General features: G+C 43.0%; 1 protein-coding gene across 9 annotated transcripts in view; it reads left to right on the top strand.

Moving 5' to 3' along the window:
- Window positions 1–25000, top strand: part of inpp4b (inositol polyphosphate-4-phosphatase type II B) — a 252621-nt gene that overhangs the window by 57759 nt on the left and 169862 nt on the right. For 3 of the 9 annotated variants that reach the window (XM_080759699.1, XM_080759697.1, XM_080759695.1), the window contains exon 1: window positions 15806–16500. The exons of 5 other annotated variants lie outside the window; for them this stretch is intronic. In XM_080759699.1, the coding sequence (XP_080615825.1) occupies window positions 16355–16500 (146 nt within the window). In that variant the 5' untranslated portion in view covers window positions 15806–16354. Of the gene's footprint in view, window positions 1–15805; window positions 16501–16839; window positions 17035–25000 lie in introns of those variants that run through there. One more of the 9 variants, XM_080759700.1, reaches the window with a different exon arrangement.

The following is a 25000-nucleotide window of genomic DNA, read 5'->3' as shown; positions in this document are numbered from 1 at the left end:
TGAAGCAGTATTGCTTTCTTTTAGAAATATAAGGTTTTCTTATTCCTTTCCTCTTAGAGTTAGCTGCTTTCAGCAGAGATATGATTATAGGAGGCCTTTGCTATGTTTCACCAGTTTCAATTGAAAAGGGCCTCCACCCTCAGGGGGGCCTTCGAGCTACGACTGACCGCCAGACGTCATTCAACCCCCCACCACCCTTGGCCCTCTCTCTCCCACCACTCGCTGCCTTGCTCTCTCCCACAATGTTAAAGTTACACCTATTTCCTGTTAATAACCTGGGTAAAATGTGCAGCATTGGGAGGTAAATGGGAGACTCTTTATTGTGAAGGGATGACAGGATGAGGAGAGGTATTGTTGCTGCGTAATTGTTGAGAGTAATGGCTGCGAGCGATATAACAGTCAAAACTATGTGTAAATACGCCTGTATCAACAGAATAATTATGTCATATATGGGGGCCTCGTTTGGTCATGAAACGGGCCTCCAGATTCCTAAGGCCTGGATATGAGTCAGCGTTAACATACAGTAGATACACATCCAGCCTGGGTTTATAGAATCGCCAGGAAGCAACCAGATTCTATTATCCCAGTCAAACATGAAATAATGATTGGTAAAACCCTAAGTACCCTAATTACATTCGGACGTATGGGTATAATGGGTATGATAGTACTTTTAAGCATTTACAGGGGCGGTTCCAATGGATCTGTGTTGACAGGGAAAATCAAAGATGTTATAAAACCAAATGTACCATGGGAATTTTGAAAGGACACTTAATATAATGTAGAAAAACCATAGCGACCGCAGCGAGTGGAAAGGAGGGCATACCCTGTATAGTGATAGAGGTCACCGATTTGATCCTCTACTCAGTCTACTGTCTTGAAGACACTAAATTTAAGGCCTATTCATACTCCAGTTTTAGGTGACCACCGAAAACTACAATATGACGTCACACTATGGTGGTAAGCGACTCACCGCTCACCCAAACATCTCTCTGTTTTTACTATCCACCGTTCAGTGGTCACCTTATCACCTAAAACTGGAGTATGAATAGGCCTTAAACCACCTACGTATGTGTCCACTGACTGTAAGCTGCTCTGGATAAGATACACAATAAAATATGTAACGTGCCAATTAAATAAGTGTGTTCTGTCTAGGACCTGAATTAATTCATTGATGTCCTGTATAATACTGTGTGTCTACCATGATTGCATTAAATGTTAATGTTAATTAGTTGGAATGTGCCACCGCTGGAATCTTTCACCATTTGAACTTGAGCTTGTTATAGCTTTTTATAAACTCCCATGCTTCTTTGTTGCTCATCAAATCAAACAACGTTGGTTCATTCCGTCTTCGCCCACTTAACATGGTTATTATTAGTCCTCATTATGGGCCGTTCAAACAGAAGTGTCGCTAGGGAGGAACGTCTGAACTGCATGCATTTCAATGGAAGTACTCGCCTGTCAGTGCAATTGGCAGTGGTGGAGTGTCAAAGTACTATTATATAGTATGTGGAAGTGGTTCACCTGTCAAACATCAAAACCAGTGAGTGACTATTAAGTGTCTGAGGGCAAGACTTTAATGGAGGAAAATGTGTAATTTTCTAGTGTACTGTACTGTACTGTAAGCATATGAGCAGTTGCATTATGTGCAAATCTTACCACAATGTAAATAATGTGTTAACAAAACTATGTTTTAAATGCAGTTTTAGTCAGTCACGTCTATGTGATCATAGTACTAAGAAATGCTGGTAAAACAAAACCAGTAACTGTGTGGACAATTTTCAAATGCTTCCACATATCTGTATTCTTTAAGGAAATAAAGCAGATGTCCCGTCTCCCCCTCACTTCCATTTCGCCTTTGCTGTCGTGTAATTAAGTCCTACTGTAAATCACATTAGCTATTTAGCTCATTTCCTAGCAGAAATGGATATTCAAAAATATTCTTTAAAGATATTTAAAAATATCAAGTATGTTTTTGTGAATGGAAATATTTTGTTTACGCAAGTCAATAGGGTGTATATTGTATCACTTGCGAGGGTGTCTATCCCCATTTCACAATGCGCTGCTAGACCTATAGATGGATTACTGTCGTGGAGCGCAATACCTACCATTAGCTCTGGTCCATAGCCGTTACTCTCAACTTCCGCTGCTCGCATGAATGCAGACCAGCCTCTACTCTTTGCCGGGAAAAATATATATTTTTCCTCTGGTGAAAACAAATCCCTTTCTGGCCCAAAAGTACTGTTTATACGTGTGGTGGGGGGCTCAGAGTGCGTCCACTAAGGAAAGTAGGCTTTCTAATGACACAACCCGCCTTTGTTTTGGTGAGTAGCAAAAACTTTATTTTTATTTACGCCAAAGAGGAGAGGCTGGTCTGATTTCGATTTGAGATTTAAAACGGAAAGTCCCATAGCCTTACTGCGCAGGGCAGAATCGTAGAAGCAGTAGAAGGCTATGGACCAGAGCTAACTTACCATCAGCTCCCAGTACTTACTGCACCCTAGCTGTGCTACTCATACACTGAGTTTGGGGCTGCCCGAACTCAAACCGACCTTGTGATCAAGGGGCGAGTGCTCTACCCATTGAGCAACCCAGACACTCTATCAATACTAAATCATACACAAATCATACACAAATGGGAGCCTGGAACGCACATTATTTATGAAATATAAATATAAACAGAATATAATTAATATGATGAAAATGGATACATGTAATGATGTGAGCATGAATCAAATTAGCTCCTGGTTTTCTCAAATGTGCTTGAATTAAAGAAAACCTATCCAATCAAAGATCACATACAATAGACAGTGGCTCTAAAGCCTAATAGCAAGAATTTGTAGAAACCAGTTTGTCCGATAGATTTACTCAAAGCAAATTAACATATTGTGTTTAACCACTACAGAGACATCGAGCATGGGTGGCAAGTTTCTAAAACACTAGCCAAGATAAGGCTAGGAGAGGCATGCTGGCTATTCCTTCAAGTATATGAAATGCCTGAAGAAGGTCAGTAGACCAAAAGCTTGCAAAATAAATACTTTGATTGTGCGCAGATCTGAGTGTGCGGAGCTTCCCTTTATTTTTCTCATTAGACCTGCCACAAAAAAAACCCACAATCACCAGTAGGTTACTCATCAAGACCACACAATGGAGCAAGTGGGCTCTACTGGAGTCTAGTGGCTGCGATTAGGAAACATGGAAAGTGAAATTACTGACGCCGAAGCGAAAACATTGTGCTTTATATACTTACGTGGCTGGTTAAGAGGTTAGGATTATGATTAGGGTTAGAGCCTACTGTCTCCATTCTATGGTCTTGTTAAGTAACCTACTAGTACTGGTTGATATGGGTCGATACCACTTGAATCCACTATTAAATGGGGGTCCACGGCCAAATACATCAATTTGTGACTCATCTCTCCCCCTTTCCCCCTCTGAGCAAAGTGGCTGACATCTGTGCACCTAGTTTTCCTGTGTCTGAATGGCCCATAACAGCATAATGATTTTGTAGAGTAAGTGAAAGGCTTTTTGTGAGCCACGGAATTCTCATGATGGAGCTACGTGACACCTCAATGACCTGCAGAGTGAATGAGACACTCTGGAAGGGGTGAAAAAAATAACGTGCGTGCAAATCTCAGAAGCCAATTATTTTCAAAGTTCATCAGCTATCAGTGGAAGAGAGGGGGTGGGAGGAGGGGGTGAAAGCATTTGCAGGCATCAAATGAGATTGTTTGTGTGCTTGGACGCGCACGTCTTTTGCTCACTTACCTCTGTGAAGAGACTCAGAGTGGGGGCCTTAATGGCAGACCTGCGGCTTGTTGTCAGTTCAAAGCTATTACCCAGGATCCTCGTGGCCTAAAGAGATAGGACAGCTGCCTCAGGAACAGCCCTTCCGTCTAATCACAGACTCATTTATCCCTCTCTCTCTGTGTCTCTCTCTCTCTCTCTCTCTGTCTCTCTCTCTTTCTCTCCCTCTCATTGCAATCTGAGGTGGGGATATGAGTCTATTTTCCCTCTGGCCTGCATGCATTCCCATTACTGCGCCTCAGTGATGGTGGGGAGGAATTTGGATTTGATTGGTTTCTATGATGGCACATGGCGGCGTGACAAACAGAAAAAGGGACCTCATTGGAGTAAAACGGGAAAATGGAGCACGTCTGGCTGCTTCCATAAAGACGCCATAAAATGTGCTCAGTCAAATAAAGCAGGTTTTACAGAGGGGGGTTTACTGGGTCTCTTTAATGGCTATTTGTACCTTCTTGCGCAAAGGAAATGGATGTGGATCACGCACGCATGCGCGCACACACACACACACACACACACACACACACACACACACACACACTATGTCTATCTAATTAATTTATCTTTATCTTATCTTAATCTTAATTATTACTGTTAGCTTAACATATACTACAGTAGGTCTACCACACCTGCCTTTGCCCTGCATTGCATATACTGTAAACAAAAATACCTGCTCACGTTGCATAGGGGCTGTTGCAGAGTTCTCCCCAATGTTGCCATCTACTTGTTTCATGTGACTGTTTGACTGCCAGATAGTTGACACTGCTCTAGAGAAACACTGAGTCCATGTTCCTTGGAGACATGTTCCTCCAATCCAATTACGGAGTGTTGAACTTGAGCGTTCAAGTCCACCCCCTCCACACACACACACACACACACACACACACACACACACACACACACACGTTTATCTTTCTCCACCGATATTCATGATCTGTGACAAAAAGTCACTGCTCCCATGTCTATAGAAAACCAGGCTTTCTATAGGCATGGGAGTAAAACGCACTGCTGGAGAGAGATCACACACGCACGCACACACACACGCACACCAGGCAGTTATAGCAGCAACCTCTTGGTAGTGATTGGCCGGTTGGCTGAGCAGTGATAGCTAAAGAGGAGCAGATCTAAGATCGTCGGTGTGTGTAATGACCACTTGGTGGTCACCACTGCCAATGAAACGTATGCATTTAAAGGATTGGCACCTTGGCTGTTGTGTTCAGCCTGGGAATGCTAAAATTATCCACAAATCATATTGACTCTGTCTTTACTATCCTGCCTCCCTGTCTCCCACTGCCTGTCTTTCTCTCAACATTGCCAGTGGCAGGCTGAAGAGAATGATTGATGCTAATAGTTTTGGCTAGTTGTAGAAAGCTTCATTTCTGTCTCATTGTTTTCTTATAAATTCTGCTCTGCACACGCACTCTCTCTCTCTCTCTCTCTCTCTCTCTCTCTCTCTCTCTCTCTCTCTCTCTCTCTCTCTCTCTCTCTGACTTCAAGTTCAAGTGCTGTATTTAATGTTGATGTATACAGGTGAAGTGCTACTTTCCCACTCTAACCATTCCCTCTGATCATAAACTATGCTCGCTTGTGTATTTACTTTCACATCCTGGCCAGGCAGGCAACAAAGAGCACAACTACATTTGCATTGTTGACTTGTTGCGACTTATAGTTATTGCGACCAAAGGTCGCAGTTAACTATGAAACCTTGCATTATTTCACATAACTCACTCATGTCAGTCACAATCCTCATACTAGTCCAGTAATAATGTCATTTGACCTCAAACTAATTGCAAAAAAACCAAACTCAGCTGATTTTGTATCTTACATATGTCCTGAATAACATACGAAAAGTTGCCTGAAATTGTCTGAGGGGAAAGTGTTGAAAATGGCCTGTACAGTATGGCCACCATAGACATCCTATATAAGGCAAATAATTTCAAATTTTCCTTTTGTTTAAGTAGCATGTGACATGTCAAACTAGGTTGTTTTCATGATGCTGAGTCCATTCCAAGCATTAGTTTTGCATAAAAACACTCCTTGGGCTAATAACGGCCATAGCCACTTTTTTTGTGTTTTTATGAAAAACTAATGCTTGGAATGGACTCAGCATCATGAAAACAACCTAGTTTTAAATTATTTGCCTTATATAGGATGTCTATGGTGGCCATACTGTACAGGCCATTTTCAACACTTTCCCCTCAGACAATTTCAGGCAACTTTTTGTATGTTATTCAGGACATATGTAAGATACAAAATCAGCTGAGTTTGGTTTTTTTGCAATTAGTTGGAGGTTGACCCCTTTTTTCCCATATAATGCCTGTACTATACATGGGAGAACATATATTGAGCTGACCTGTTCTGACATTCCATATGTTGACACGCTCCATATATAGCCAGTGAACGTGAGGACGAGGTCGCTTCTCACCCTCACCGGGCGCGTTGCGTCTCCGTCGCGTGCGTCAAAAAACGAACCGGGGCAATTTTAATGCAGTCACGCAACGCAACGCGGGCAGTGGAGCCACCCTTCATTGATTAAAAAGGGAACATTCCCTGACAGTGAAGGAGACGCAACGCTGGCGCGCCCGGTGGAGTCCCGCCGTAAGGCGTCTTACGCCCAAAATGGCTGCTCTATACGTAAGCTCACAATGAGCCACAGCGCGACACGTTGTAAGAGCTTGGCTATTTTCGGTGAACAAATCCTAAATCAGGCTTTAACCCACCCCACCCCAAAGAAATCCCAGGTAGGCCTATAGTGTTTCTGCTTTGAATACTTTTAATTTTTACCTGCGTCTTACCAAAGATGCACTGCGGCCCAGCCACAGATGCTCTCTACACCATGATGTCTCATTAGTTCCACTATGTTCTGTGTGTTTATGTTCTGACACGCTCGGGGCTTTCCTAATTATTCTCTGTTATTGAGTGTTTGTTTTTGAAGTGCTGTGGTAGTGCTGCTCCCATTCCTCTGCAGGGTCCTCAAGGGTACATGCCCCAAGATGGAGAAGAGGATAAGAATAGAGAGGGAAAGCAGGAAGAACACACACACACACACACACACACACACACACACACACACACACACACACACACACACACACACACACACACACACACACATATTTGCTTTCTTAGTACTTGATGATAAAATGCCTCTGATTCTGATGAATTGTATTTCACTCCTGAATTTTGATTACAAAACGCTTCAGCTTGAGGCATTTTTCTATTATTACACTATTTTGTTTGTGGTGTTTTATTCCCCAAAGAAGGGAATTAGAAATGCCTTTCAAGCACAGAGCATGTGCTGCCGGTTAAAACAAAGCCGCTAGAATGGAAAGATGGACCTGCATGCCAGTTGTACTGTTATAATTGGAGATAGAGCCAGCAAGTTCAGCACCTCTTTTAAAGGGAAGTGTGACAGCTTTCTGTAATATTATGGGTTTAGACTCTGCTGCATGGCAGGGCTCCAACCCTGAGTGGGATTTGCCTTTCATACGCTTAGATAAAGTTGACATTGTAATGAATTAAAGTGCCTCGTCAGTACGAAGGCCAGATAGGAGGAGACGGTGCTTTAAAACCCCTCTCCCCTCTGAGTCTGCTCAACTCGCACTGAAGAGCGAATCCCTTTAACTTAACTACACTTTAGCCAGACAGTTGATTTGACAATTATTGAAGAGTGAGTTTGAGGCTGTCGGAATAGAGATCTTATTGCCATGCAGTACGACTGCTTGCACTGCACGTCCTGCCTTGCCCCCCCAAAACACACACGCGCGCGCACACACACACACACACACACACACACACCGTTGAATTTGTCAAGTACATCTGCCAGTGCGTATTTACAATGCTAGTATTGTATTTAGTGCTATGTATTTAGAAGCTATTGCTTCATAGCCTTACGGTCTACAGCCCATGGAAGAGTGTTGCGTTGCTGCCTTGAATTCTCACTTGTGCTATATATACTGGTGTCTGCAAAAAAGATAGCGGGTGATGCTGGATGAAAATACCATTAAGGGACAGAGAAAGCTCCTACAGTATATTCGTCATTTTCGGGCAGCGGCTGAATTGCGGGCCACGTTGCGGGTAAAGGCGCCGACGGAATTGGAGCCCTAAGTGTGCACTGTTTTTTCTTCTTTTCTTTTCTTTTTGAAAGGTGGTTGGGTGAGGGGCAGTCGCTCGTGAAAGTAGTTGTTAGAATAGTGCATGCTTATTAAAAAGTAAGCATGTAAAACTAAACACAGAGGCTAATTACTGAGTATAATGATGTCAACGCACCATAGCATATACCCCCTCCCTCTAGTGTGTGTGTGTGTGTGTGATTTTAACTGGTATACTGTAGTTCCCTATAATGTTACTGTATGTACAGTACAGCAGTGCTTCCCTAGGGGTCCTTGAGGGAGTTCCAGAGGGTCCCCAGCTAAATGATAGTTTGGAACCAAATGGACCCTTATGGGTCTGTATTTCTGAGAGTGTACAAATGGTACCAAATGGACCCGCTAGTGTACAAATGGAACGGTTCCGCATGTCTACACTTAAATTAACATTGATTTGATATAAATTGGGGTCTCAGAGATAGATTTGCCATTACATGGGGTCCGTCAATTCATGTCAAACTGGGGGTCCTTGAAATTAAACTTGTTGAGAACCACTGCTAGAACCGTAAAAATATTCTCTTATGGGGGTCCCTGCATGGCATATGTCTTCAAATGGGGGTCCGTGGGCTAATAAGTGTCCTTGACATGAAAAAGTTTGGGAACCATACAGTAATGAAAATGTGTGAATCTGTTAATCATGACAGTAAATTGTACATTATGTCAGCTACCACTCTTTGATCAACATAATTCAAAACTTAAGCAAGTTAAATTGGCATACTAGAGAGATGCACCGATAAACAGTGCCATATGACATGTAGATGATCTGTGGGGCCCAAAAAGTGTTTATATTCTGTCTGTGTGATAGAAGTTCAGCCATTCCCCTTGAAGCGCTTCAAGGGTATAGAGCATTGTTCGCTCAATCTCAGCGAACCAGTTCTAGGGAATGATTGGACATCTGTCCATGAATTAGGCCTTACATTATACCTTATCATTAGGGTGATACCTGTTTTCTATCCGATAGAAATAATATGCTTTCGGCATGACACAATAATCCTAATGAAACACCACACACCCCAACACACTTCTCAAACATGGTGCTAAAAAGGGTATGATCAGGCACATGTTTACCAAGGCTGCTGTGAGTGCCAGATCGTAAGAACCACCAATGATTTTATGTCTTATTATAGGATGCTAATTAGAATAATGCAACTATAGAATAAGTCAGTATATATATATTGAGTTCTCTGGAAGCTCTCACCTTACTCTTTATTGTAATGGGGTGGCATAGCTAACTTATCGTTAATTTTATGAAAGAAGCGCCAAATTTGGCTTGATAGATATATTGGGAGCAAAACTAGACTTTAGCTTTTAACACCATTTGTGCAAAAAGCGTGTATACACGTCCTCTAAATAAAAAAGCACGGGTGCTAAGGTCCTTTTTAACTCTTTATTTCCCCATGTACGTATATATACGTACGCCAACGTAGACTCCGTCTATATAATGGTTGATGCCTACGGGAACCTTTAACATTGGTCCGGTTCCCATAGCAATGCCCCACCGTTCCAATTATGGGAAACTCCGACATCTTAAAGTGAACGTGTATGCTGGCCCCTTGAGCTGGGTTTTATGCTAACAGCTAGTGGTAGAGATAGAGTTAATGATATAAAATGGGATCGCTGTAATCCATATTTTTACAGCTCCCGTTGCTATAGGCAACGCCTTGTTCAGCGCTCCTGGACATGTTTTGCGCTGCATGCGCACAGCCATTCACTTCCTTGTTTACGGGCCAACAAAGATTGCTATTATCTCTAAATTTACGTCGCTCTCATGGTTGCATCTCGTTTGGAATATTAACGCTTCTAAAGAGAGATCAGACGAGGTAGCGCAATGTAGTAATGGAAGATTATTCCTCCTGGTTTTGAGGGGAAATGGCAGGCGGGGCTTTTCAGAGTTAACTGCAGCAAAACCCATGGTTGGAAACCCTCAGTCAGCAACAACCACCAACATTATTGTTTGGTAGAGGCCATTTATATAATAAACACTGATTGCTAATGCAGAAGTTGCACAGCACACCCGCCCCTACGGTTACTGTGTACACACACACACACACACACACACACACAGACACACACACACACACACACACACACACACACACACACACACACACACACACACAGAGAGAGAGACCTAGCCTCTATACCTGTTATAATCCTACACCAATCTCCTCAAGGTGGGATTTGTCCGGATCAATTTCATAATGCATTATTCATTATGAGAATTTCATCAAATATCCCCCAGGTCGCCCGCTCCGCCTTCTTTGCCACCCCACCGTCTCCAACACCATCGCTTTTCTATCCATACCCTGATCATCATCTCCTCTCTTCCTTCCGTCCTCTACGTCAGCAGATTATCCAACTCAAATGAATTCACAGGTCACAGGTAAATTAAATGCTCGCTTGACTCTAATCTCTTTTATTTTTCTCCTTTCCTTCCGCACACTCCCAAAGACCCACTAGGCAGAGAAATTATTATTATATATTTTTTTAGGCTACTACTCCCACAGATCTTGTCCAAACCTCACGCAAATCGTTATACATTATCTATCTCTGTAGTCATGTGATCAGTACGTAACTGTTACATTTCTCATATTCCATTCCAATGTTCCAACTGTGGCTGATTTGCGTACAGCTAATCTCTGGCACCGTTGGCCCGGGCGATGCCAAACTGAACACACACTCCACAACGCCCTGTTATAGCGCCACCATGAGGCAGATTTTGGCAAAATTTGTAATTTCTGTACATTACTCGTACACATTTTATCCATAAAACACGCAAATCGGTATACATGGCCATGGTCTTTTTTTAACAATGCCTCAAATCTTGAACACAACGTGCGATTTCCGTGAATGCACGCACATTCTCACTATAGGCAGAGGAAGAAATGCCACTTAAAAAATTCTAATCAGCCTCATGTTGGTGCTATAACAGGCCAATTCATGTTTTCACCTATAACTGCACCGATATGTGTACAACTTTGTATGCACACTACTAAACATTATGAATACTGTCTGTTACTGTTATATTTATTTGTATTGCCCTGTTATATAACCACCAGACGACAGATTATGGCAAAAGAATATAGTATACGGTATATTACTCATATTCTAATTATATTACTCCTACACATTTTGTCCAAACATCACAAACGCTATTATCCTGGTGGAGACCTGTGCCCCGAGGGGCACTTTTTCTAGTTTTATTTATTTATTTTTTGCAATGTTATGGTTTCCTTGAAACGAATGAGGAATGGAGGAGAGCTAGACAGAGAATTTCATATTTTCATTTATTTCAAATATTTCATACAAAACAAGAACATAACGCTTCAACAAAGAACATTGCTATCAACACCCACAACCACAAGTGCACAAAACCTGATAAATCTACCAATACATCAATTTGAGATGAGAGAGAGAGAGAGAGAGATGCAGAGATGCAGAGAAAGGGAGTAAGATTAACAGGGTTGGGGGGAGATGTTGGAAAATGCTGATGTAGGTTGGCAATGTGTATGAAGACTGTTATTTTCCATGGCTAACCAAGCCACTGATGAGCTGGCCAGCTTGTGTGTGTGTGTGTGTGTGTGTGTGTGTGTGTGTGTGTGTGTGTGTGTGTGTGTGTGTGTGTGTGTGTGTGTGTGTGTGTGTGTGTGTGTGTGTGTGTGTGTGTGTGTGTGTGTGTGTGTGTGTGTGTGTGTGTGTGTGTGTGTGTGTGTGTGTGTGATTGTGTATCTTGACCATGTTATACATTTACATTAAGGCTTCTGATGCAGTCAGTTGAGCTGCTTATGAAACATAATTTAATTACCGTTACTGTCAGGTCTTTAATGAGTGAGTGAACTCATGGCCTTTACCGTACAGTATGTTTATGTTACAGCTGGTTGAATGTGAAAAATGTGTCAAATCAATACATTCGTCTTGTCCAGAGCGACTTACAGTACAAGTAGTATTTATGTCTATACTATGTTTCACATGATGCATATATAGATGAATGTGGATATCAATTAATGGTCCAAATCAGTGTACAGTTTAAAGCTTGATTATAGATTATAATGGAATGGTAATGGTACTGTAAGTGAATTAGAACATGATTCTGACATCTCAGAAACAGCCACCCTTTGCCCTCCTGGGAATTTCTCAGAGTTTGCAGAGAATGGCGTGATAAACAACAACCAGTCAGCAGCAGCTCTGTGGGCGGAAACAGCTCGTTAATGAGAGAGGTCAGAGGAGAATGGCCAGGCTGGTTGAAGCTAACAGGAAGGCCACGAGTACATAAATTATAAATGATATACGGCTCAGTACAGCCGTGTCCTGAAGGTGTGCAGCAGGGCAACTCACAAGTCACGACTCCTCAGACCTTGAAGGTGGCGATGGTGGGGTGAGAGCAGTATTAGGTCTGTGTACTGTATCTATTAAAGTGGCCCCGTCTATATCTCCTGAACTGCTTATGCTGTATACGCCAAGGTCCATTCCTATTGGCCTTGCTGCCTATACACAGCAAAATCTGGAGGGCAACATGTGAAAATGGACTGATGACCCAAACAGGATGAGCATCCAGTAGCCTACATGAACTCTGCTTCAACTGATCTGGCCTGTTGTCCTTCCACTGGCTCTCTCCGTGAGACTCTGTTCATGAGTAGAGTTAAGGTAAACAATAAGTCTGATAGGATTCAGTTACGCTATATACAAAGGCACTGTGGCTAGTGTGAAACTGACCTCTCCATATACCGGCCCTCACTCAGCACATTCAGTCATAAAGCAACACCGTCGGGGAGGTTGCCTTTAGCTCTTTCTGTGCCTTCGTATGCAACAGCAGCCGCATTGGTCTACCTGCAGTACATAACGTCTTCGGCAGGCCGAACCTGAACAGCACGGACAAAGGGGGCTTTACAACTATGGGTAATACTCAATAGACTGAATTAACACTGCATTTCATAGACAACATTCTCCCAGGGTTCCAACAGTGGGTGTGAGTGTTTGTCTCCAAAGGAGATCCATGATAATGACAAGTGCAATTACTAAGGACAAACTAACTGCAGTCCCTTCTAGTCCGACACGGGAAGACTTGAAAGCAAATGAGTTCAGGCCAAAGGGGTCTCTTGTTGCTGCTTTCTTGTTCTGCTCTGCTAGCGCAGATAGCGTTCTGTGATAATCAGAAATCAGCCCACATCACTTCCCCCTCTGTTCCCCCTGGAGAGGGCGGGAAACGATTAAATTGAGCCAACAAGACTTTTTTTACATACTCCCCAGGAAATACAAATGTATTTGTTTTGATCTTATCTGTGTTTTATTCTCTGTTTTGAAGTCAAATGCATTATTCATGAGCACACCCACCAACAGACAAAAGTCTCCATTTTCCACAAAACGTGTTAATCTGATATTGCACAGCCACCAAGGACAAATATGACTTTCCTCCAATATGAGTATTACCGTTGGTTGAAAAAGCCCAGTTTGTCAGTGCTGGTCGGGTTAGGGTTAGGGTTAGCCTGATTATCAGACTGTAGCTTTCTTGAAGCTTGAAGCAAGAGATGCAGTCCACTCAGAGAGTGGGCGGGGTCTTTGGGCTGGATCCAGGCTAGGTTAGGGTTAGGGTTTGTCAGTGCTGGTCGGGTTCGGCCTGCCCAAGATGTTATGTATAGGTAGACCAATGCGGCTGCTGTTGCATGCCAAGGAACAGAAATAGCTAATGGCAAACTTCCCCGACGGTGTTGCTGTAGTAAGTCAAGGTGCAGCTCCAGTAGATGACTGGATGTGCAGATGCTGCATACAATTAGCATCACGCTCTCCCACCGTGAGCGTCCGAGAGCATGCAGCGGAGACTCCTACACAATGAGAGAGGGTGTGTGGTCAAGGTGATTATGTTGTATAGCTCACAGCTCTCCTGCACAATTAGGGACATGCACACACACACACGCACGTGCGTGCGCGCACACACACACACACACACACACACACACACACACAAGTTTACATGCACACATATTTACACATGCATACAGGCACACATGCGAATAAGTGTACATGCACATACTGTGGCATGCACACACATACTGTAATGGTAGGCTACATTAGACACATACCGTACCAGACACATAAAGATGCAGTCACGAAACGCGCATGCACACACGCACACAGGTCCAGAGTTATCAGTCCCAGGCCACTCTAATCTGAACTGCAATTATCAAGAGTGATGGGGGAAAAAACTCCAAGTGCTGTGGAAATCCCCACGGTCCACCCACGGTCTGCCTCCATTAGACTAGTGAAACACACAACCCCACACACAGTGGCTGTAAAGGGGAGAAAGGGGAGAGAGGCATCCCCGGTGTACTGGGCATGTCGCTGCTGGGTTATTTCCTCAGTGTAACTTGCCTGGTCTTGCCTGTTCTTCTGGCTCTTAAAGCTTGCATTCTATCCGTTAGGGTTTTAAGTTGGAGTTGATGATTTAGAAGCGTCACTGGACTGAATTGGTTTTAGGCGTATCAGGGTCCCCCAGGGAACACATGTTCAATCCAATGTTGTGTCTCTAAGTCAGTGAAAATCGCCATATATGCTTGTCATGATTTATGATCTTTATCTGCTTGACCCAGTACACACGTTGTAAAACACTCATCTACATACTGTAAGCATGATTGATGTGATGACCATCAACTACTTTATCAGAGACTGGCGTCTGTGCACATTGATACGAGATGCATGACATGTTATATTCCTATTCATTCTATTCTTGTCCTTGTCTCATATCTTCTGGTCACGTAATGTCTCCAATACTGTAATACTGTGTGTATTAAACTTCAGAACTTGTCGTGGGATAGAATACTGCCTAGTGTCATCATGTTCACTGTACACACGACTCAACTGATACATCATTCACCACCCTTGGTTAGAAGACTCTTAAGAGACCACACAGGTAGTCAAACCAAATCACAACGATGCATTTGATACGTTTCTGATATCGGTTCATGTTGAAAATCTCCAGGGATATACAGTACATGTGCGTTTGACGGGGCCCATGTAGCCCCTGTCTGTCTGTATGTGCTGTTAGCCACCTCTGGAACGGCTCCATTGATCTCAGTCATTGTCTGCTGGTCCTCAAAGGGAAGGGTTGTGGGGAGTTAGTTTGATCCGAGCTGTTTACTTTCACAGCCCCCTCACGCATGCACGCACGCATGCACGCATGCATACGCACTAGCTCTCTCTGTCTCACTCTGAAGAATTGAGCTATCAACCAGGCTTGAGTTGGCATAGACGCTGACTGTGTGTTGTGTGTGTGTGTGTGTGTGTGTGTGTGTGCACACGCGTGCGCACGCTCTGAAGAATTGAGCTATCAACCAGGCTTGAGTCGGCATAGACGCTGAGTGTGTGTGTGTGTGTGTGTGTGTGTGTGTGTGTGTGTGTGTGTGTGTGTGTGTGTGTGTGTGTGTGTGTGTGTGTGTGTGTGTGTGTGTGTGTGTGTGTGTGTGTGTGTGTGTGTGTGTGTGTGGAGAAATTACCCAACATAGCCTGGGCACCATGCAGTTACATAAGGACAGGGCATCACAGCCTGTAAGAATACAGCCCATTGTTACCTCTTCACTTTGTGTGTGCAAAGTAAGTAAATTGCCACACAAATGACAGACAGACATAATCAGCTATTGCCTGTGTGAAACACTGCCTTCCACAATAGTGTGTGTGTGTGTGTGTGTGTTACTGTTTGCATATATAAATACACACACACCACGACATCATGATTCACTGTTGGAGCAGACAGGATGTGGTGCCTTGCAGTGTGATTGATATGACGATAAGCGTGCAGCTCCAAGCTCCACTTCTCCATGCTGACTAGTAGCCGTCCGGCCAGTGCAGGGCTCCACCGTGCCTCATATAGCCAGAGAAAGAGGAAGCAGTGGAAACCACAGCGTCTGCTCGATAGCGGCTGACATTAAAAGTCTTGCTCTGTGTACAAATACCGCACTGCATTTTTAGCCCTTCACCCAACCCTTGCACTCAGCCCACGTAGGCGTGCAGTCGTGAGCGGACAGGTCCCCACTCGACGCCGGAGAGGAGTTGAAGTCTCGCCTTCATCAGGGGGGTTGCATGAGGTGCAGTGTATTGTTTGTGGCCCGGTTGCACGGTTCAGCACTCCACAGAATCAACGCAATGGATTTCAATAGGAGGCTTGTATGTGGACTCACCGTTGACCCCCAGTTTACAGACTTTTTTTATATATATATATCATCTCGTCAGCGATAAAGGTTAGCAGTTAAAGTTTATGGGCCGAAAGAGTGTGTGCCGGAGGGTGGAGGGGTGCAGGGGCATTCGCTTTCGCCTGTGCGGTGTACCAGAGGCACGCTTTGTCTGCTACAACTTCAGCCTAAATATTTGCTCCTTGCTTTCCTGGGGCCTTTTGAGTGGAGCACAGGGAATCGATTTGGATGTGTTCGCTTTTGACCTTGCTGTCATTCCGATCTATCTGTCCACGGAGCGTCTCAGAGCCCTGTGCGGTCCCAGTTCTTCTCCCAGGCAAAGGGAGGACATGGCCCGAACTTGCTGTCCTTGTTTCAGCAGCAGAGGGGATGAGGTGAGAGAGAGAGAGAGAGAATGTTGGGTGAATGTTGACAAGTTTGGACAAGCAGAAGAGTGTGTGTGTGTGTGTGTGTGTGTGTGTGTGTGTGTGTGTGTGTGTGTGTGTGTGTGTGTGTGTGTGTGTGTGTGTGTGTGTGTGTGTGTGTGTGTGTGTGTGTGTGTGTGTGTGTGTGTGTGTGTGTGTGTGTGTGTGTGTGTGTGTGTGTGTGTGTGTGTGTGTGTGTGTGTGTGTGTGTGTGTGTGTGTGTGTGTCCTTATTAGAGGTCTTTCCAGGTGCACCATGACAAAGACCTTGCCTTTCAAATGCTTCCCTCAGCTTCACAGACAATCACAGATTCTCACTTTTGCCTTCAACCGCCTTGTTAGCAAAAGAGTTATATTAACTTCCACAACCGAATTGCTCTCCACGGTCTTCATCGTGCGATCACTTCTATAGACCAATTCTCTGCATTTTTCATAGCAAGGTGAAGGAATAGTAGAAAAAGTTGCTTCCTCAAGGGAATATTTCACACAGCACTCCACTTTCTTTGTGAGTATTTGCCTTTCTGACAAAAAGGAACAGACATTTCTGTCCCCCATGGAAAGACATTTTCAGTGTTTTTTTCCCATTTGTCTGTCACTGGCTGGCAGATAAAAGAAATGTATAGTGACAGACAGTCCATGGTTGAGAGTGAATGATGTTAACAAAGCAAAGAATTTTCTCTCTGTGTTGAAAAAGGCTGATTGTATAGCTACTTGCATGTATACACACTTCTCAAGTTTTTTTAATGTCCCTTCTTTTCCCCAACAAGTTAAAGAGGATGCCAAGGGTTGACTTGAAAACATCAAGCATTTTATATTTGTTGTTTGTAAACAAAGATATTTCGGGGACTGCCCTTAAGTCAGACCTCCCGTTACTCCGAACTGTGCTGCAGGTTACAAATCACATGTGCTGCTGGTTACAAATAACCTGTGCTGTGGGTTATAAATCACCTGTGCTGTGGGTTATAAATCACCTGTGCTGCGGGTTACAAATCACATGTGCTGTGGGTTACAAATCACCCATGCTGCGGGTCAGAAATCACCCATGCTGCGGGGTTAGAAATCACCTGTGGCTTCCTGTGAGGTTAGGGTTAGTGTTTGGGATAGTGTTAGTAATGGTTGGACTAACGGGAGGTCAGATCAATGACACGCTACCAATATTTCCCCATGCCACAAAATGTCTCATCTCTACAACAGTGAAAATCTATTAATTTAATTAGCAGTGGCCCTTGTATTTGGTTCATGTCAACATTTTGTATGCATATTGCATAATGGTAATGGGGATAATGTAAACTATGTTTGTGTTATTCTATTATGTTTAAAAGACAAAGAAAAAGAAATAAAATAAATGAAGGTGGCAGTTCAACCAATTGCTTCTGTTTGGCAGCCTGAAAGTCAGTACATGCAGAATGCAAAGAAATCACTGCTGCTGTCAAGCGTTGCCATCAACAATTAATATTCATAGTTTATACATAATTTATACATCTGTAATATCAACAGTATAGGCTACATACTGTCAATCTTGTTAATTGCACAATTGATTTGTAAGGAGAAGGTCGCCCACACACTCTTTGCTAAGATATATTAAAGAACTTGCAGCATTGAATTGAGTCAAAGACCTTCCTTGGTCAGATACCTGAGGAAGGTCTTTGACTGAAACGTTAAAACGTACGTTCTTATTGAGCAAACGAAGACAGTACAGTATGTGGATGTCCTCCTTACATGTTGCGTGTGTCTGCTCCACCAATGCACTTCCTATTAGGGATACTTTATTTATCAAACAATCTTCATTGGAAATGAATGAAAGAATATGACGAATAGTCTTACAAAATATAATATTTTGCAGAAGGAGAAGTCACTAGAGCAGTTCTAGGCTTTTTCAAGTTCAAGCCTTTTTATTCAGGTGCTATTATTATTTATTCTAGAACCTGATCTGCTCCAGCGTCTTCTCCTTCTTCTGCAACTGTTGTCCCTGTTCCTTTGACCACCGGACTATAGCCTCTTCAGGCTTGAGGCGCGTTGATAGATCCCTTTGTTATAGAATATTTTGCCATGGGCTACATATTTTTTTATTTAATTTTTATTTGTAATATGCAATGTAATATCACAATGCTTGGATGCCAGTCAGAATACAATGGTCTAAAACAGCAATTCTCTGACTCGGCTAGAATTAATCTGACGCACCAAGTCCATGTTAACTCTAAAGCTTTCGTTTGCACGTTGATCATAGCCTCAGCTCACTTTGAAATTGATAAATGCCAAAGCTCTGTGTGGAAATGACTGTATAACCAGAATTCTGTTTTATGTTTTTTTGTAAATGAGGACCACTCTTTTGTTGTGACCTCAGCTACAGTATACCATAGCTACAGTATACACCGGCCCATGCTGTTTCTCTATCCCTGATTATTTCTCCCAAAAGTCCATTTGTAGTGTTAAGATGTTTGTGTATTTTGATGAGGGCTCATTTTAATTAAATGCCTGGAACTTATTGTCCTAATCCTATATAGTCGTCTGGTTGTGGTGTATGTGAGCTTAGAGCCTTGGACACAAACTCATGGAAGGATATGCCTATTAGACGGCTTCACTCAATGACCCTAACTGCACTGAAATGGAGGAAGGTTCTGTGTGCTTTATAATTGATCAAAAGGAGGCCCAGGAGGCAGTCGTTGCTTCTTTATCGGGTCTATTTTTTGCACAATGACTAAAGTTGTTTTTTATTATTATTCCTTTTGCAGTTGGGGGCCTTTGAGAATTCCCCGATGTAATTTCCATCACACAGACAGAAATAACCGTCAGTACATGCACCAACACCGAATCAGTATGGAAAACAAACGTATTAAAATGAACAAATCAAGTATACATCAAAACCAGTGCTGTTACAATCAGATAAGTCTGCTAGAGGAGCAGTCCCATGGTGCTGTGACCAGCGTGATTACAGATTACTTTTTTTCCCCCTTAACAAAAGTGTGCAATGCATATTTTTAGCCCCACTGGTAGTGGGGCTCTAAGGACGATGCTATCAGTCAGTCCTCTATACAACATATTGTCACTGTTGGGCAGAAACCTTGTATGATCCATATTTCAACCTTTTTTGTCTTGTTTCGAAATTAATATCCCACTTGAAATACTTAACAAAAGACTGTGACATAGGTTTCACAATATGAACCTTCTGAGTGCATTAATGCTCCCTGATGCTTAACATTTGAGTGACCCCATCACCTTTCCTCTAGGCTAGAGCAAAGGGACAATTTGATAGTTTTAATGTTTGTTTTTCGTTCAAGTTTGTTTTACAAATGCCATTGACAATGAAGGGACGTACGTAATCTTCTCCCTAACACAAACATCAAATGCCATTAACAATAAAGAGATTTTAATGTTTGTTTGTTTTACATCACATTACATCACCTAATCAACATGAGTTAGACTTTAATATATTAGCGCCCCTCACTTCACACGGGTGTGATTTTTTTAAAGGGTGACCCCTTTTGCAACCAGAACTTATTTTAATGATGTTTGGGAGACAAGAATCACTTTTTTTGATATTTTTAGTAATTCAAAGTGTCCATGTCTGTGTCCAGCGTCCATATATGGAGCTGGCCTGTTCTGTTTTGACCTCACAACAATCCATATTTGGGCATGCCTGACATGGAACTCCACAAGCTAGCTGCATATACTACATATTTGGGCATGCCTGGCACATAACTAGCACCGCTGTAGAGGCCCCACGGGCACCGCAGGGGGTTCAGTGGCCGGTGTGGATACTATTGGACCAACGGTTGTCCATAACCGCCCCAAAAAGGCCTCCACACCCCCATAGGGGGTGTACTCTGTATGCATTTACAACTTGCATTGCTCCAAGTAGGCCTTCCCCACGGTCACCGCTCTAGTATCTATATACGCCACGTCTCTGTGTGTACGTGTGTAATCCAGGTAACTCGAGAACCATTCGACCCATCGATTTCAAATTTGACACACGCGTTCCACACCACCACAGGGAGTGCAGTGTCTGGCCTTAATTTGGTGAGAGTCCAGAACCAGACCGGGCTCAGGACAGGGCCCAAATTAGCCAATTGATCACACCTGATCACCCCTAGATCTCCATATTTGGAGCTGGCCTGTTCTGACATCCCAATGGGAATTTATGTTTGTGTAGGATGAACATTTACATTAACAGCTGAATATATAGGAGGGGTAGCGCCCCTCAAAAATAAGACTCTTGAAATAGGGTGTTTGTCGGATTCTCCTAACTCTTGGTAAATGGTAAATGGTGCATTTATATAGCGCCTTTATCCAAGGCGCTTTACATAGATTGTGCATTACATTCACCCATTCACACACCCATTCATACACCGATGGCGGCAGAAACCATGCAAGGCACCAACCAGCACATCAGGAGCAATTAGGGGTTCAGTGTCTTGCTCAAGGACACTTCGACACTAACTCTGGGGGAGCCCGGGTTCGAACTGGCAACCTTGCGGTTGCGATCCAGCCACTCTACCCCAGACTGGTGATCCACCGCCGCTTCTTTGAAGTTTGGATGTGACATTCCTGATATGGGACATTTAACCAGCAAACAAATATTACCCCCCTCTTCCACATATATTTTCTGAACCATGTAGACCTAGTACACAAAACACAAACTGAAAAGAAATGCAATAGAAGCCAGTGTTTTGTGGTGTTTCGATTCCATTTTTACAGACTCCACTATTGTGTGTCAAACTTCCTAAGCCATTATTTGTGCTGCCAATGCCTCCCTCAAACTAGAGGCCTAATGCTGCGTTCACTTTAGCAGTGACAAAAAGTGTTCAGCAACACTTCAGTGGTGACTCTGTGAAAGACTTAACCACTTACATAACCATCCTTGGATATTTTGTAGCTTTTGTCGCTGCTAGCGTGAATGCAGTATTTATCATGTTTCTTTACTGATATGCATGTTACATTTACTTTTTTTTGTTATTATTTATTTTTGAGGGACGATATAGCCCCTCCTCCTCCTGGTGACTGTGTAAACACAAACATTTGAAACCAAACGTGAGGACAGAAATGTGATGACGCAAATTGTGATTGACCGGAATGACATTTGTGATGATTTGATTGGTTTAGCACGGAATGTGATGATGATGTATGATGATACGAGCGCCCCTCACTTCACGCATGTGTGATTTTTTTGATTATAATTAAGAAAGAACAGGAAATAGTTCAGTGTCTTGCTCAAGGACACCTTGACAGGACACATGCGGCTACATTGGGCGCTGCACCTGTGACCTTTCTTTTGCAGGACATTCACTCAGTACAGGGTCATCACTGGGCCTCTGCCACCCCTAAATTGAGTAATGAATAGTATGAAAAGTATCACAGGGCCCGGGGACATGCTGTGGTCATACAGACCGGCAGTTGGTGTCCATGTCCTTGGTTGGTTTGCTGGTTTGTTGGTTTGCTGGTTTGTTTCAATTTGTCAGTTATGTTATAATTTTAAACAGTGTGTTCTATTTCTGCCTTTATGTATGTTCCCCATGTTTAATTGGAATTTAACCGATTTATATGCCTTAGTTGCCACAGAAATAAATCCCAATTTGGGACAAATTATAGTCCCAAACTTGGATAGTAGGCTAGGCACAGATACCCACTGTGGAAGCTTCAGGTTTAATGCTACATTTTGTGCAACATCATAACCCTAAAGGAATTGTGTAGATAGTGTAGCCATTTGAAGTTACATGTGTTCATCTGATAAATGTATTTTCTGATAAATTTGGATTCCTCCACATCCATTACATAGATATGACACCAGCAATATCACACTTGTGTAAACATGCCTCCATCGGGTCCTCTGTGTTTCTGTCTGCTGACCCATGTGTGTGTCGGGATCAAGCAGGGCCATGAGAGCAAGAGCAGTGGGTTGAGAGGGAAGCAATGGGGAGAATGAAGGCATTGACATATTTAGAGGTGGGTTGGCTCACCCAGCCTTATGCCATGCTTACATGGTACAGTATGTGTCATGTAAGCAGATGTTAGTTCAGGATCTTGCCTCCTGGTGTCAGGTGTGTGCATGTGCTGAACAATGACAGTGCTGTGCACTTATTGTTTCAAGGCATTGATAGTGTACATTACCATCTGCTGTGCCAGACTTGATGAATTCCGTTCATAAGATAAGAAAATATAATGAGAATAAGATTGTTAGATAAGACTTTATTATCTGCAGAGAAATGTGTTTTGTATCTCAGGTTTCTGTATGGTTGTTACAGTGTGGCTCCTAGGGACCAGGCTGTCTACAGCGAAAAGCTCTTTGAGTCAGTCTGTCTGGCTGTGTGTCCGGCGCTAATCTCGCAAACCGTTGGACCGAATGCCAGATTTCTAGTGCTCGCATGCCAGTAGGCCAGGGTGCCTACTTTTTGTCCCCACATATGTTTGATATTTTTGGAAATGTTTAACCTTCATTTTATAATGGAGGTCAAATGACAGTCTGAACGGGTTGAAACCTTGCCCAAAATTGGAAGTACGAGATCCACAGTAAAGAATTCGTCAGAATCAAGGGCTCGGGTGAGATTGGGTCCTAGTTCTGAGTCCATATATGGATTCAGGATTGGGAATCAGTGACAGATCACACAATCCCTGGCCAGTAGGGCCAGGAAATCATATGTAATAATAATAATATGCAAAAATAAATGCTTTACGTAAAGTGGACGCTATACTGTCCAAACGTCCAATGCAGGAAATGCAGAAATATATTGCAGTGATTGTGTAGGACTTTGGTGGATTTCCTTAGAATATGATCGTATATATGCGTGCAGAAATCTGTGTCAGTGACAATTCTACAGTTAAGCACTGATCCCCTTTCACACTAGCAAGACACCGTGTTTTCGGCTTTTTCTGGTTGCTAGCCCCAAAAAGGTCTGTTAACTCTGCTTCCAGCTAGCCCAGGGCTCTGCTCTGTGCTATCCCACTTCAAAACACAGTATGGCGTTAACATTCCCTCAGCCACGGGCTGATCTCTCCAGGCCCTAAAGCACCTCAGTGCATCGTGCTCATGCCGTATGTGCATGAATGTGTTTGCTTTGGTGTTGTTCTGCTCGCAAACAGTGTGTATTTGTGTTTGCGTATGCAGATCTAATCTCATGTGTGTGTCTAATTGTGTTTGTTTGGATAACTGCTAGGGGTGATACGTAGTCAGTGGAGAGAGTGTGTGTTGTTTTGCAGTGAATTAGCCATTACCTCGGCTGTGCTGGGTAAATGAAAACACGTCAACAATCAAATCATCGCTATGGGGTGCTCAGCCAATCAAATCATCGCTATGCGGTACACACAAACGCACAAAGCTGGGCATAGGAGGGCTATTGCCACTCAAAAAGCAATCTACATTTTCTTTAGATGTGTGCGTAATCTTTTTTCTTAGTCATTTCTAATCCACCATTAATTTATGTCGCAGGAGAGCGGACCACATTTTATTGTTTATCATTACCTTCGGCTGGAAGATTCCATCATGCTTTGCAGAGCATATCAAGTTTGACACGCTATAACAACTTGTTTTTGACCAAATTTGACAATAGGCTATGATATGATATGATATGATATTTGACTGAGAGACTGCTATCGTGCACATTCCAGCTTTTCACCAGAGGAGAATTTTTTTTTTTTTTTTTTTTTTTATTCCCAAAATGAGATAATAGCACAGGCAGACTCTTCACATACTAGAGCATGTCTGAAATAAGTGTAAATGTAAATATGAAATAAATGCTTAAACATGTAGCTAGGTGTAATGTTACAGAAGTGAACCTTTCAAGCCTGTTTTCTCAACTCGCTGTTTTCTGCAAGACATCACTCTATAAGCCATATCTCCAAAACTGGTGGGTCAAACTGAACAACCAATATGTCAATTTGAAGCTATAATTCCCTGCTTTCATATGACATGAAAAAATTCAAAAAAATCCAATGGCAGTCTCAGTCAAATTTGGTCACATATGATATGATATGTCCCGACTTCTAACTTTTGTTGTTGTTTGTATAACGTTTCGGCGGTTAAGCCTTCATCAGGGAATCTGATGAAGCCGCTCCGAACCTACCTGGGAGTCACTTATTGTAAATGGAACCAGAACCGGCTCCGGGTCGGTTCGGATCTCTGGCTTACCAGAAGACCTCTAAGGCTTGGCCCTGGCAAGTGAAGCCCACAGCTTACTGTCACATGATGTAGAGGTTGTAGGCTATACCGTGAGACCTCTGTCTTATATAGGATCCGATGACAGCAGTGTATGTGTTGATGTAAATGTGTTGTTAGGTCAGTGTGTAAACGTGACAATGGCAGTGCATATGCTTGGAGGTATAACAGCGCTCCTCTGCAAGCAGAGTAGCCTACCATAGTACTTGTGATTTCGACTGTACACAGCACGCACGCACGCACACACGCACGCGCGCACACACACACACACACACACAACCACACACACACACTGTGCAGTGTGTTGAGGGACGTTATGTTAATT

The sequence above is a fragment of the Protomyctophum bolini genome, assembly GCF_963924005.1.
Source record: "Protomyctophum bolini genome assembly, chromosome: 3".
NCBI classification, from domain to species: domain Eukaryota; kingdom Metazoa; phylum Chordata; class Actinopteri; order Myctophiformes; family Myctophidae; genus Protomyctophum; species Protomyctophum bolini.
The sequence above is the reverse complement of the archived record's forward strand: the minus strand, read 5'-3'. Positions and strand labels throughout refer to the sequence as shown.